Raw genomic sequence first — 14,980 nt, forward strand, 5'->3', positions numbered from 1 at the left:
TTAATGTGAGAAATGTGATGACAGGTAGTGTTCAGATAAGATGAATGTTTTTTTTTTTTTGATGCATACATAAATTCCTCTCGTGGTCTTTTCTCTCATGGTCCAAAAAATTATGAATGAACATGCATGCTAAGGTATTTTATGGATTAGCTGAAGAAAATAGTTTAGATGTGATTTTTAAAGGTCTTTGGCACAAAGCCAATTATAGATCTACAAATAATCGTCAAGAAATTCTTTGAAGTCCTCAAAGGACATAGTATTGCAAAATAAAAATCAAAACAGCAATTCAGGCACCTTATTTTTTTCTCTGAATATTAAACAAACTAAACAATACTAATTAACATATATATTCAGTATTTCTCTTTTGTCCCCCTTTGCAATGGTGATCAAGCCAATTACTCCTACTGGGTATGCTGCTGTATTATGAAATGTAAATGAAAATCAATCCCATCTTCTTATCTATCATATAAATACCAATTTTACAATACAGAGCCATACTCCACATAGAAGTGTGAGTATATTGAAACTGAAGTTGTGAAAACACAAATTAAAGGCCAAGAGTCATACTGAAAAGGTAAAATAAATGTACAAGCTTAACAATTTTTTTAAAAAAAGTACAAAAGCAGGAGGCAAAAGTTATCCTAACACAGGATTGTAGTTTACACTACAGATAATTCTATCAATATAAACTCAATATTGTGTATTTAATTTAAAATAAAAAACTATGTAAGAGATTATATTTACCCTTGAACAAAACCATCTTTTGCTTCATATGGGCTACTTAAAAAAGCATGTCTGATCAAATCCTAATCAGAAATATAAAGTAAATAAAATAAACTATGGTCTTACTTTACTAGTGTCTTGGTAAGTTCATTTCCTTCTACATTCATGGAGCCACGGTAAGCTTGGTTAATTTTAGAGTCCTTGGAGTAAACTTCCTCTTTTGAAAGACGCACATACATCACCTCTAGTAGCTTGTAATACCCCATTTTCTTGGTAACTTGTGTATCAAAAGTATATTCATGGGACTAGAAACAAATAAGCAGAATCTCAGAAGGAAATTTCCTGACTCTTGTCCTTTCTAAATAGTTCCACAGTTACTTCAAATTTCTTAGACAGCCTTCAACTTACTTCTACCTTCTAAAATAGAGAAAAGAGCTGATGATAATAAAAGACTGACAGATTCTGAGTTCCTGTGTAGTGCAGTTATTAAAACTGTGTTGACCCATGCTTGTCTGGTGAGCTCTCTTAACTACAACTGGTCTAAATTATTTTAAGGATACTGGAGGAAAATAAGCAGATTACTAAGTGACAGCTCAGCCTCATGACACATGTAAGCAAAACACACAGTCATCATCCTTAGTGTCATTCATGAGTTTCTTTATACACCTCATTTTGGTGCCAACATTTACAGCAAAAGGAACATGGTGTGGGTGACTCTACCTAGATCTTAGTTGTAGTATTTTGTTTCTCTAACTACAACTAAACTTTGGTGATTTCAGCATCTTGCTCATCCTGCTGCCTGTGAACATCTGGACCAGCAAAACCATGGGACTGAAGAACTATAGGAAGAGCAAAGACCTTGACTGGCAACAAGATCATTGCATGCAACTATACTCTTAAATACACCTTTGCAATGACTACAGGTGTATTTCTTTCTCTAGAAGTACTGTACCTAATTTCAGAGCTTCCATTATGGAAGTTGAAAACCTCTCCCACAACGTAGTAACAGGCTACAATTTTACACAGCTTTTATATTTCAATGTTGCAATGGGTTTTTGCTTTTAACAAACCCCTTCGGATATATATGGGCAACATTCCAACTTCAATTTTTACACACAGTAGATATACAAACATGCATTAACTCTAAAGGAACAGTGTGTTGGAGAATAAATAAAAGTTTATCAGTAATAATCAAATTATATAACTGGCACATGCTTCTGTTCCAGGATACAAAAAAACTAGAAATCAAACTGTTTTTATCAGTGCTTCATTCAAAGTTAAACAAAATGTACATACCAACATCAACACTTTCTTAGAACCTCCCTAACCCTAAATAAAAAAACAAAATGTAATTCATACCTTTGTAAACCTGGAATTAAGAGTATCCATAGCCTCTACTATAATCTTGCCAAAGAATACTCTCAGTGCATCCAAGCTGCAGTGCCACAAGAGAGTGAGGAGGGACCGATCCACAAATGCTTGGCGAGCAGTATTTGAAAGAAGTTCCTCACTTCGGAACATTTTGTGAACAGTGTCCAACAGTATCACTTGCTTGTCAGTGGTGCTCCTAAACAAGATGGAAATCTCAAGATGGAAACTGTTTCAGCAGACTTCACTTATGTCTCACACCTATAGGACATTTAGATTTTTTACTGACTGCATTCATGCCTTCTTGGGTTATCCTACAAGGCATGCAAGATCTTGGCTGAACTACCAAGTATTATGCAGCTCTCAAAAAACCCCACTTCTGCTTCTTAGTCTGCAAGAGATGGCAAACTTGTTTGTGTGTCTTTAATAATTTAATCCGAAAGCAAACATTAACTTTCTCAGTGCCTTTTTACTGAACAATCTAAAAAAAAATATTATCCAAATTATCCAGTATATGTGAGAGATGTAGGCAAACCAAAGGAAAAAAATAACTATGGCTATCAAGTGTTCAAGTATTAGATGGTCTCCTATTCTAAATAATTTTATTAAAGCAAAATATCAAAAATAGGATATGGTCATAAGGTAAATTACTTTGTCCAGGAAATTACATGCTCCACAACAGTCACTACTCAACAGCCCATCAAAAACTGGAATGTTGGTTTTGGAAGAGGTACTGAACACCTTTTCTGTGGACAGAGCACATTTGAGTCTACAGTTTACCACCCTGGAATTATTCAATTAAATAAGTGCATTGTTCTATTTTCGAAGGGGTTGAACAAATTAAATCACTGGCCATTTAAGTACTATCAACTTAGGTGATCATGTGGTTATATAGGGATAGCAAATATACAACAAACAAGTACTATTTTCAACTGTATTATCTCAGAACAAGCTTATTTACAGAAGGCTTTCTAAATTTGCACAGGCACTGGAAGTGTAATCTGGAAACAGGTATCGTTTGTTCACACTTTGGAAATACTTTGAAAATGTAAAGACAAAGCAAATCTGAATTAAAACTATTACATAAAACTTTATAGTGTAAATCATCACTGTTATAAGGGCAATAAAATATAAGAAGCACATTTGCTTCAGCAAAAATTCAGTGAGAGCAAGCACAAAATCCAGTGGACTAAACCCACCTTCTGGAAATTCTTTTGAAGCTGGCTTGAAATAAGTCCTCCATGAAATGTCTGTGGTCTCTACAGAGGATTTCTGTCATCAGTTGCAACAACATTGGACTCTGAGACAATTCTAATACATCTAAAAACTGAAGAAGCAACACGTGACACAAAAAGCCACAGTGGATCAAATCACTTCAATCTAATGATGTAATTATTTTTTAATATTGATCAGAAGCAGATGCACAGAAGTATGTGCTTATTTAATGTGCTTCTGTAGGTTCAATTTCTGGACAAGAACATAACTGAGAAACATGGAAGATCACCTCATGCGAAATAAGAATCACTCTCCTTAATTCCAGATCCTGTGAAACAATGTTTCCAGACACAGTTCACTTTGTCTTTTACTTGTGTATTCATTAAAAATACTGACCTTCTTAGTGCAGTCTACATAGTTATTGTGCTTCAAGGTTCCTTTGGGAAACTCATCAGACCTCATGGGAAAATTGAAAGCTACAAGTTGATCCAGAGCATTCTTAAGGTCATCAAGCTTTTTTCCTGTCAAATTAGTGAAGAACGGAAGAATTATCACTGCTTGGCCCTGAGGAAAAAAAAAAAAACAAACATAAAAAAGATACAGTTTCACACTAAAAAAATAAGTTATTCCCTAACTATGAAGCTAGATGAATAGGACTACAAAACAGCAGCAGTGGCTGTTCTTACTGATTCAATGGCTCAGTGTACTAATAAAAATATGTTATGTAGCTGCTTTTCTTTACAGCTTCTGGATCAGAAAACAGCTTTTAACTTTGATGCCACTGCTGAGCGAGAGTTAAAGCTAATTATGGCTGACATGGCTATGAATACTATCTCACTGTTCTTTTAAGCAAGCATTCATTCTCACACAAGTCATCGATTTAATGCATCACCTTGTAGCTAAAGCAAAATCCCAAACTTTGTTTATTTTGAACGCACAGGAATGTACAAAACTCTGCCTAATTAAAGGCAGGCTGGCTGAAAAGTAACTACACAAAACTTCCATGAGTACAAATTTTTTTACTGCTTTAGTCTACCAGCATCTTTTATAACTCCCACTTTCAGTTTGCAGTACTTTATCTCCCTCTCCTGACCAAGCTGCATACAGCAGCTACTACATTAGTATTGGTCTCATACTTGCAGACGTGGACGTTAAAATCATGACAAATGTTCATCATTTGACCTGTAGGAAATGCCACTCCTTGCTAAAAGCCTGATTAGCTGTCATTTCTCAAATGAACACTTGAGAGTTCAAGACAACTTGCAACTGATGCTAATTTTTTCCTTAAAATTTACATTCCTTTTTTCTGAGCAAGGGAAAAAAAAAAAGCACCTTAAACCAAAGCATGGCATCTGTGGCAGTGCCTTCTGTCTGAAGAACAAAAAGGATGATTTACAAGTTCTAGGATATTGAACAGAAGAATAAAAACCCAGAAGTCTGTGATTAAAAATTAAGCCAAATAACAGAGAATTTCATGAACAACTAACATTGTAAACTGGGGAGGGTAGGGAAGCTGTTGAAGTGAGCAATTTACCTTAAGATTTAAGCCTAAATTCTGATCAGTAAGTAGACTGGTATAGGTATTAAAAACAGCTGTAAATGCTTCATGATTGGTATTGAAAGAAACTGAAGAGTCTATCTGGAAAGACAGAAGAAATAAAAAAATTAGTTTGGGGTTTTTTTTAAGTAGTTGAAGAGATTTGTATTAAAGTATTATAAAAAGCCCTCGAGCTATAGAATTATTTATTTCCAAAAATACACTGAATTAACAGAAAGCACATACAGAGTGATTTTGGTTTTAAAAGATGAACTACAAAAGCTCCTACACAGTACAAACAAAATCATGTTGGGTATTTTTCAATTAAAAAAATATTAATCTCCTTCTGGAAGTCAAATTTCCTAGTGGCCATTTCAGTGTCAGCTAATCCAGCAATACAGTTCACATTCTGTGTCCTAACACATACCTTTAAAACAATTCAAGTTTAAAATAATTAATTATAAAAAATAAAAACTATGCTCACCAGTTGATCTTTGAGTATATTTGAGTACAATTACTTTTTATAAGTTCCTACAAAAATCCCAAGTAGAAAATTACATTTTCAAAATAGAGGGGAAAAAACCCAGACCAAAATCTCAGTGTCACAGAAATTAAGTGTTTAAAGTAAAGATAATTCTGCAGTTTGTTAATATGGGTAGAACTCCTCCACTGTGACTTTCTGGATGCCAACATGATTGACAAAGAATGTTACCAGAGGTTACTCAGAGCTCACTCTCTCTTCTTGTACCAGTTCTCCAAAAGGAAAACAGGTAAAAAAAGTGGTAGGAGGGAAGAAGAGCAATATCTAGTAATTTACCCCTGCCCCAAATTCTTTTGTACTCTGCTAATAAAAACACCCAGATTCTAACAATGCTCAACTTTTCCCTTTTTTGCTTTTTTTTCCCCCCAAACGTAAAACATTTGACCTGAACAGCATTTCTTGAAAACACAATGTAATCCCTACAGAACCAGAAAGGTTACCTGAAGGTTATAAAGCAGTACTTACCTGAAGAACTTTTGCCAGCAAGGTCAGGACTGCCATTTTGCTCTCAGCAGATGAACCTTTGGCCCACCAGCTATCCAGTTTCTCCCAGTTTCTTAGTACAGCTGTCACCAGTTTTGCTCCCTGCTGCTTGCGCACAGTACGGTCCCTAAAGCTCTGATCTAACATGCCATTCAAAATGCTCCCAACCTGGAAGGAAGAGCAACAGGTAAGATTCTTGCACCTCAAGAAAAAGGATGATAGAATCATTTCAGTGGTATGGGCAGTCATAAAAATGAAGCATCAGAAATCAATGCTAGATCTAAATCTCAAAAGGATGCACAAGAAAGGTCTCTATCATGATAGTCACTATCATCTTTCAGATACACTTAAAAGAATTAAAGTATTGCGGCATGCTCAGCACAGGAAACACTAGATAATCATCACCAGAAACAGCCTACTAAGACACACATTCCTCTACAGTCTAACTAAACAGTTTTTGGTATCACCAAAAATGATGCTGCAAGTCTTTCAAACTACTACTTGAATGCAGCATGCCTAAGCATAACGTTTTAGATTGTAAAAGAATCAAATATTTTTAAAGGATGATTCTACTTTGCTGAGTATCTTTTTAATCAAAAGGAAAAGCAGACTTTTGATCTTTTTGACCCTTCTGTTTGTCAGAAGCACTGAAGGAAGACTCCTCAGTTCTAAGTTTCCTTCACGGCACTGAGTTCTATAAGTGCTATAGACAAACAGGAAGAAGTCTGTTGAGCCAAACAAGCAGTGCTGAGACTGAGTACATGACAAAGTATCTCCTATTTATTTCAGCTCAGGAGGGTTGTGGGTCTGTGTGTTTCTCTTTTCAATACTCTGATCTAGCTCTACCCTAATCCTGTGGGCTGAATACCCGTTAATAGTTGGAGGTTGTGTTTCCGTTTAGTTTTATCCAAAACAAATCCAAGTTACATGCTCTGGGACCATTCTGCAATGAAAAGCAAAGTATAGTAAATGGGTCCTTTGAAAGGACATTTTTGATCTAAAGTACTATGCAAAGATATCCTGAAGTACACAGAGTTCAGGATAGCTAATAGGTAAGCACCTTCCACTCAGTTTGATCTGAGATCACAGAGTAATGTTAGGTTGCCAGAAATCATGACGGTAGCACCAGTAGGTCAAGACAAAAAAAACCCCAAAACTCAAACTAAAAACTATTACTGCACTCTCTTTGAAATTCAACCCAATACACTTTTTCCCCTACTACACACTCCACCTCTAAAAACAATAATAAAATTGTTACTTTTATTGAGGATTCCCTTTTGACTCTGTCCTTTTGAAGAGTAAGCCAAATACCATTTGAGGATTGCTGACAGATGACTCCATAAGACGGACTATGATCACATCCAGGTTTTTCAGTAGCTGTTGATTGATGGTTTCTGAGAACAGGCTGTAGAAATACTGTCCATGAGAGAAATTCATCAGGTGGTTCTGTGATGCTCCTGACAATGGCACAGATAACACTGCTGTGTTCAACAGCAGACTTAATAGCTCCTCACACTGAAAATCAAGGTATGAGACAAGAGTTATTTCAAGGGCATCATATTTCACTTAGAAATTTCTTAGAAAAGCACATGATTTTTTTTTTCAAGCTCCCATCCCAAACTTTTTTCTTTTGTTTATTTTAAGGATTGAAACTGGAGAACCACATCCTACCTTCTCATCAATAGCAAAGGCCAGCTGCAGAAGACTGTCAGCTAGTCGCTTACTGCTGATGTCTAAGCATGGAAGAGATATCCTTTCACCCTCAGGTGCAATGCCTTTATAGACAACTGAAAGAAGCTTGGAGCCAACTGAGAAATGAGGCCCTTCATCCTATGGAAACCAACAAAGAAGTGACAGTCAATAAAAGCTGAAAAAAGGCTTCCAATCCATCTGTATAATTAATTAAAACACTTGAACTCCAGATAATTTCCTTATAAAGCAATGCAAATATACCACGATAAAACACCTTTCTAACTCAGGGACGAGATTTTAAATGAGACAACCCTATTGTGTACAAAGGTCAAACAAACTAAAAGTAACTTGACAATGTTCCAAATATTCTGATCCTACTCCACCTTTTCAGGTTTACTTGACTACAGAAGTAAAATGATTAGCTAAGTCAGGATGGGTGGGACACAAATGGTAAACCACGCAACTCCTTGATTATCAATATACTGCAACCACAGGTCTAGATTTTGTTGATATAGAGAATGGATAGCACACAGAAATTAAATATTTTGTTACTTGTTAGCTTTGCTCAGCCTTGTTACAGCCTCATTCGCAAATTCTCAGTCTTTGTGGCTGTTGCACAACCTGTTCCTTCAACTGCCCAAAGTAGAGATTTACTACAATCAGAAACTTAGTGGAAGGAATTTCAGTAATATAGTCTACATCCTTACACTTCAGAGGTCTCTATCCCATTTTCCTGCAACTCAGACCCACTATATTGCTTCTGATCAGTCATGAAATATTCCTTTTCTAATTTCCTTCATCACTTTGAATGGTCTCTCTGTGTAAAAGTTGCCTAAAAAAATGCCTCCTTTATAGGATACTTAATCCTGACTTTTTGAGCTTTCAGTCTTAAATGAAGTTAGAGAATCTACATTCCTATTTCCAGAATCTGGAGCCAATCAGAGAAAGGCTAACATAGATATAAAGGTTGTTCAAGCCTCAGTATTGTGCTACTCAGATTTGTAGAATAATCATAAAACATTTCTTTTTGATCCCATTCAACACTAGCTCTTCACTGTTGATCTCATTTTAAACAGCATCATCTGGTCTGTTCTCTGTTTTTATCCTGGCATTTTACACAGGAAAAGCTCTTTACAATCTACAAATGTTTACTATTATTTTCCGTATTAACAATTACCTGACCATGAAGAACAGAATGAAGCAGGCCAGATTTCTGGAGCTGCTTGCAGGCAGAAAGGACAGCACTAAACCTAACTTGATCCAAACGTGCCTCTGAATTAAACAGATCAACAGAACAAAGGTCCTCAAGGCTACAGGAAAGAGAAGGAATAATGTTACATTAGTGCATCCACAGACAACATTACTTTCCATGGTGAGGGTTTGTTCTGGACTCATGCTTACCAGAAAGCCCTTACTTACCTCTGTGGTGTGATTCTTTCTTTTATGCACAATGTCAAAGATTCCTGATAAGGAGATTTCATCAGTGCTTTCATGAGTCTTACTGAGATATCTGGGAGGTTTTTCATGACTTGCACATCAGCTGTGTTAAAGCCTATGTGTGATGGATCACACACTGTCATCACCACAAGCTCTATAAACTTTGCATTTAGCAGTTCCTTCTCAAGCAGCTAGAAAGAAAAAAAATTAAAACAAAACCTTGAAAAATTCATTCAGATTTCTCTATTTAATTTTTCATAACTTGCCATTAATCCTATCTCAAATGAAACCAAACATGAAACAGTACCTATTCTTGCTGATTTTCTCTATTGAAATGTCTGACTTTCAAACATTTATGCAAATGCACAGAAATTAGGTATCTATAAACATAGACACAGAATGCATGCTATCCCACCAAACTGCAAGTTAGATCTTTTAAACCACATAGGCCTGTTTCAGTCTTGTCTATACACCTGTAAATCCTGATGCACATCTCTGTACACACTATCAGAGATTTGCTGACGAGACAATCACAGTCTCAGAACTAAACCTGAGAGTGTAAATTTCCTAAGAGACTCATAAGTATTATACCTTATATAATTAAATTTGGCTCATATTGCATCAAATAGAGAAACCAATAGAGAGACCAAAAAAGAAAGGCAAATAGAGAAACCTGAATATCTATACTAAATTCAAGAAAGGCAGATTGTGTCAATTCTTTCTGTCTTTTAAGCAGCTACCACCTCCACGCATTTAATGCCATCAGGAATCATACAGGAAATATTCACTGCAAGTACTCCATCTACAGAACACATATATTTAGCTACATATAAAATTTGTATCTTTTATCCAGTACAAATTTCACAGCCTACCTTCCAGAAATCCTGCTGGCACATTTCCAGGATGATGGTGACAAACTCCATGATCCGGACTATAATGGTGCACTTGCTGTAGTTGTACGTGTCCTTTTCCTGAGGACTGAACATGCTGCCTTTCAAACTGCTATCAAAGCACTGCTCTGCTGCATGGATATCATGCAAAGCAAGAGTGTCCAGGAAGAACTGCACAGCTTTCAAGAACGAGGAACTTTTATTTACACCTAGAAAGAATTACACTAAGTTGAAATGATATTGTGTCATGCTTGGAAGAAAACAATCAAACTGAGATGACAAACAGGAAGAGGCACATCTCACACCAGTGTTTTCTGAAAGCTCTATGACACTTCTAAATATTACCATTCTGGGCAATAGAATAATAAGACAGCATTGTCTTAGTGATCACTCCAGGAACTAACCACTACAAGCACTTATTAACAATGATGATGATTTAGGCTTATGTAATAAAACAGATAAAAATTTCAAATCCCTTGTTTTGAATGACTTAGCCCTATGCTAGCTGCATCCAACAATGATTATACAGTATTGTTTGAAATCAAGAGAGACCTAACACTGACAGACAGACCACCTGAAACTTGTACAAGACTATAAATCTGTAATATCGCTGAACAAAAGCATTTTGTTTAAACTTGTAAGAATAATTGAAAGAAAAACCTTTTGGGAGACCCAGTAGCTACACAAGGTGTTATTATTTCACCTGACCAAAATTCAAACATGGCTTTTGGATCTGATGCAGTTGATGCATCAGGAACTGAAGAAAGGTAACATGTACGGAACTTGAAGTGAAAAGGTGCCTTCTTTCAATGTTTTCTGATAGCTTCCTCAAGATATTAATCAACAGCAGGTAAAAAGCTTTAGAAGAATGTCAAGAAAAATATGATAAAAACCTATTGCTTTTCTGTGCAGTGGAAAATTAGTTGTACAGAATAACTTTTGAAGATGAGATAGACTAAAAGGAGTTGCTGGTAAGTGCATGACAAAGAAATGCAAAGATGTATTTCTAGGGCTAAAAGGAAATATTTTCAGATACATAGTACTCCATAAAAAAACCCCCATCCCATTACAACTATCACTGGAAAACTTTGGGAGAGTTTGCAAAACCATCTATTCTACATTTGAGAAAAGAGCTTAAATTTCAAGTTAAGAACTCATCTTGGGTGGGCTTTGTGTAACACACACGAATGAACCAAATGCAACAGTTAATCACTCACCTAGTACTTCATTAAGTTTGATCATCTGCAGCTCAAAGAATGTATTGTAGCAATCCAGTGCTGCTAAGAACATGTCCATCCACTGCATGACAGCCTGTAAACTGAAGGGTTCCTGCATGCCATGGAGAGTTGGCTGAGAAAGGATCCCAGATGGACTTTTGGCATCACTGCCACCTCCTTCAAATTTACTAATGAGGAAAGAGTTTTTTAGAGTATCAGCCAGCCAAGAAGATGGAGACTTGTTTCCTGACAGAAATAGAAACAGAAATATAAATTTTCTAGGAGAAACACATTTCAAACTAGCAAGGAACTAGAGGCAAATGAACTAACAACTTTGTGATTTAAACTGGGTCTTCTAGCAGAGGAGGTAATGATTCTAGTTTAGCCTTGGTCACATTCCTAAAATTCCCACATTTCAATGCCTTCCATAAGGAAGAGGCCAATTTTTAAGACACTCATAGTTCCCCATCAACAAAATTTCACTTTTTTTTAGCTGGATACACAACAGCAGTTTTGGGCCTGGGAGTTAGTCTGCAACAAAAGCCTCTTCTATGCCCAAAAATATCCCTCAAACCCTGAGGTTCTCACAGTACCCAATTTACAATCTAAGCAACAACTTAATCTCTATTCAACAACGCTGAGTGGACAGATAAGTTACTTGTAGTTACTACCTTGCATAGAAAACACAGAGGGAAGGCATGCACAGAATATAGAAAGCAAAGATAACAGTCCACTGTGACTTAAAATACCTGGTAACAAAGGAACAAATTCATAGAAGAGCTCCATGGCTTTATGTCGGCACTCTGTCTGAGGTCGTCCGCACTGCACTAAGAGCCACATAGCAATGTCCTGAAGACACACAGATTTAGTAGCTGGGAATCCCCTGCACAAAAATATTAGGGGTTAACAGTCCTTTTGGCATCTATCAAGAAGCAATAGTCTCCCAGTTGAAAAAAAATCAAAATGTTCCATGAGCACTATGAATCCCTTTTATCTATCAAACCACCACTCATCTGCACTACCTGAAAGTGTTCTTCCACCATCATGTCTGGCACTGCTCTCCCTTCTCCTTGATCTACTTGGGATCCCCAAAGCACAGTCCTTGTGGAAAACAATTTTAAACGCAGAAGCAGGTATCTTCCCTTCTCTTTGTAAACTCAAAGAGGGAAAATGGGGATTAAAGTTTACATAAGCCTGCACAGTTTTTCTCCATCCCCATAATCATCTCATCTCATAACTTATCAAATGCCACACCAGTGACCCAAATCTAAACTCCACTTGCCAGTTTCTTTAAGGTCACATGATAATTTGAGTAAAAAGGCAACTAATGAGATCTCCAATCCAACCTCCTGATCAGCTAGGTCAGCTAGGTCACTCAGAGCTTCATCCATCCTCATACTGAATCCATTATTGCTTCTTTTATCTTTTTTGTTTCCCTTCTTTAATTTCTGATCATCCTGTTGCAGCTTGTCCTGCTTCTGGTGACATTTAGCAACAGTAAGAATGGCTTTGGAGGAATTTCCTCCAAGTGCTTTGTAGCACCAGTGCTAATGTTATTATATACACTGCTGTGAGGGAAACATGCTCTTTACTTCTGCCTCTTCTTGCTAAACTAAATCAAGTTCACCATGCTGGAATAAAGAATCATGCTCCTCTCATATTACGTCCAGTGTTTTCCCACCAGTGCTTCAACAGACAACATCAGGAGGTCTGGATCAACAATTGTCATAGGATGAAATCCTCATTCAGAATCCCAAGCATTTAATGGAACTATTGATCACGTTTATTAAAATGTAAGATGGAAATAAATGCAAATAGCTGACCGTGGCACCCGCCGTTTTCCTTCCTTGTTCAGAGAAGGTGCTTTATGCTTGATTATGCGCTTCAGGTGATCAATAGCATCACTGCACTGTTGGGCAGTACCTGTTGGAGAGAGGGAATTGACAGCTCTAAAAAAACTGCCAGTAATTTGGTTAAATGAATTGAGATAGCACTGTAGACATGGTGCAAGAGACTTATGCAGATGATAATGTCTACCAGCTCAACTATTCTGTGCTCCTATAGTAAATTTTTCAAAGGTGCAGAACAAAATCACAAAACACCAGATAGGCCAGCTTGGCCTGAGCGAAGCTTGAGGCCTTTGGTAGAAAACTGTGCATTCTACTTTCTGTGATCATGCTTAGAGAAACTGTAAAATTTTCCCATGTGAGTAATTCTTCTGGGACACTTCTACCATATCCTGAACTTCTCCTGTGAAAGAAATTAAGTTTTGTTACATCAACTTTTGGCTTTATGTTCTAATTACTATTAATTGATGAAAGAGCATGAAAAAAAAAAAGAGAGAGAAAAGTAGATTTACTGAAAAATCATTATTACTGTGAAAGAGGTCAAAGGCTCTTCATAAAACTACATACTATTGTAAAGAATGACAAGACAATGAGGAAAAGGTATCCCAGAAGAGTGGAAATATTCCATAGGTATATCAAAATGACAATTTTTGGAGCATTTGTTTGTTATATAAGAATAGACTGATTCTCATCAAGCTACATTTTTTTACAACATTTAACTGCAAAACCACAACTCAAATCTGAAGCACAACCAGCATTTTTAATGTTATTACAAAACTGTAAATCATTGTAAATATGAAAAGGTTCTTTCTCCTAGGCTCAAAATATTCCACCTTTATATATTACAAGGAGTTGATTCAAAGAGTTCCTAACTAGATATCAAATGATGTCTCTACTGATAATGAAAAATAATTCTTCCTTTGTTGCAGAAGTAAGCAAATGTATTTTTCTTACAGTTACAATTTTTCATTTTTAACCAAAGATTCTACAAGGTAACTTCTTCTTCATTCCACAGTTAATTAACTATAGCTCACCTAATGACTTCTCATCTGTATGGGCTAAAGCCAGGCTTTCCAGAAAAACAACCAGTGCTTCAAATATGAACTGCTCCACCAGAGAATTTTCTTCCCTTTCAAAAAACAGGAAAATATTTCAAGAGAAACATGAGTAGAAGAAGCACTAAATGTAATACCCTAAATAAAACCACCAAGTTAAATACTGTAGAGATAGACTGTAAAAGATGTTTGTACAAAAAAGTAAATCTAAACCAGTTTAAAAAATAGCAGTGAAATCTGCTGCACATCCTGAAACAGCATAAAAAACTTCTTATAAACTTGTGATAAAAATTTATTTTTATACATTTCACACAGACAAAAAGCCCCAACAACAGAATTATTATTAAATATAAGCTGAATAACAGAATGTTACAGCTATCATATACATTAATAGAGTGAGTGTCAGTGGATGACTATTTGAGCTGTAACTCTTTTGTCTCATTGAACCTTTAGGCCAAGTTAGTTACTGTTTCAAGCTCTGCTTGCTCACCTAAATTCTCTGTAGATACTGTTAAAAGCAAGTGCTGCACCCAGCCTCTTGAAAGCACTGGGGTGAAGAGCAAGACTGTACAGCCGTTTAAAAAGAGACTTGGTGTTTGCTGGGCTTTCCTCCTGCTGTCTTGGTGTAGTCTGCTTGATAGACCATTTCAAGAATTCTCGTACACACTGACCACAGAAATCTCTCAGAGTGCTGTCAACTGGATCCACTATGCCACTCTGAAATTACACAAGGTTATTTCATCTCAAGAATGAGAAAAACCCCCGCTATTGCCTCTGTCCAGTATTATAGCAGCTTACCTACATTGCATTATTTGCAAATGAAAAAACTGAACTCACAGTTTACCAGAAATTAACAAAATTGCTACTGTCTGAGGGAAGGGCAGAACTTTCAGCCCTCACAATGCTGAATTACACCTCAAAGATCTGGATTTCTATTCCTGTCTCAGCCATTAGTGTAAGTCACTTCATTTTCTG

At 36.4% G+C, this 14,980-nt stretch overlaps 1 protein-coding gene across 1 annotated transcript in view; it reads right to left on the reverse strand.

Annotated features, from left to right (window-relative positions):
• PRKDC (protein kinase, DNA-activated, catalytic subunit) overlaps window positions 1-14,980 on the reverse strand; it is an 81,601-nt gene that overhangs the window by 42,694 nt on the left and 23,927 nt on the right. Inside the window, exons 27-42 of the mRNA XM_053952824.1 lie at window positions 14,496-14,722; window positions 13,985-14,079; window positions 12,927-13,026; window positions 11,853-11,986; window positions 11,104-11,349; window positions 9,869-10,095; window positions 8,979-9,187; window positions 8,737-8,869; window positions 7,539-7,697; window positions 7,179-7,382; window positions 5,850-6,035; window positions 4,841-4,945; window positions 3,703-3,870; window positions 3,291-3,418; window positions 2,083-2,290; window positions 850-1,028 (exon numbers count right to left, since the gene is read on the reverse strand). Of these exons, the coding sequence (XP_053808799.1) occupies window positions 850-1,028; window positions 2,083-2,290; window positions 3,291-3,418; window positions 3,703-3,870; window positions 4,841-4,945; window positions 5,850-6,035; window positions 7,179-7,382; window positions 7,539-7,697; window positions 8,737-8,869; window positions 8,979-9,187; window positions 9,869-10,095; window positions 11,104-11,349; window positions 11,853-11,986; window positions 12,927-13,026; window positions 13,985-14,079; window positions 14,496-14,722 (2,708 nt within the window). The remainder of the gene's footprint in view (window positions 1-849; window positions 1,029-2,082; window positions 2,291-3,290; window positions 3,419-3,702; window positions 3,871-4,840; window positions 4,946-5,849; window positions 6,036-7,178; window positions 7,383-7,538; window positions 7,698-8,736; window positions 8,870-8,978; window positions 9,188-9,868; window positions 10,096-11,103; window positions 11,350-11,852; window positions 11,987-12,926; window positions 13,027-13,984; window positions 14,080-14,495; window positions 14,723-14,980) is intronic.

This window comes from Vidua chalybeata, chromosome 1 (assembly GCF_026979565.1).
Source record: "Vidua chalybeata isolate OUT-0048 chromosome 1, bVidCha1 merged haplotype, whole genome shotgun sequence".
Classification (NCBI taxonomy): domain Eukaryota; kingdom Metazoa; phylum Chordata; class Aves; order Passeriformes; family Viduidae; genus Vidua; species Vidua chalybeata.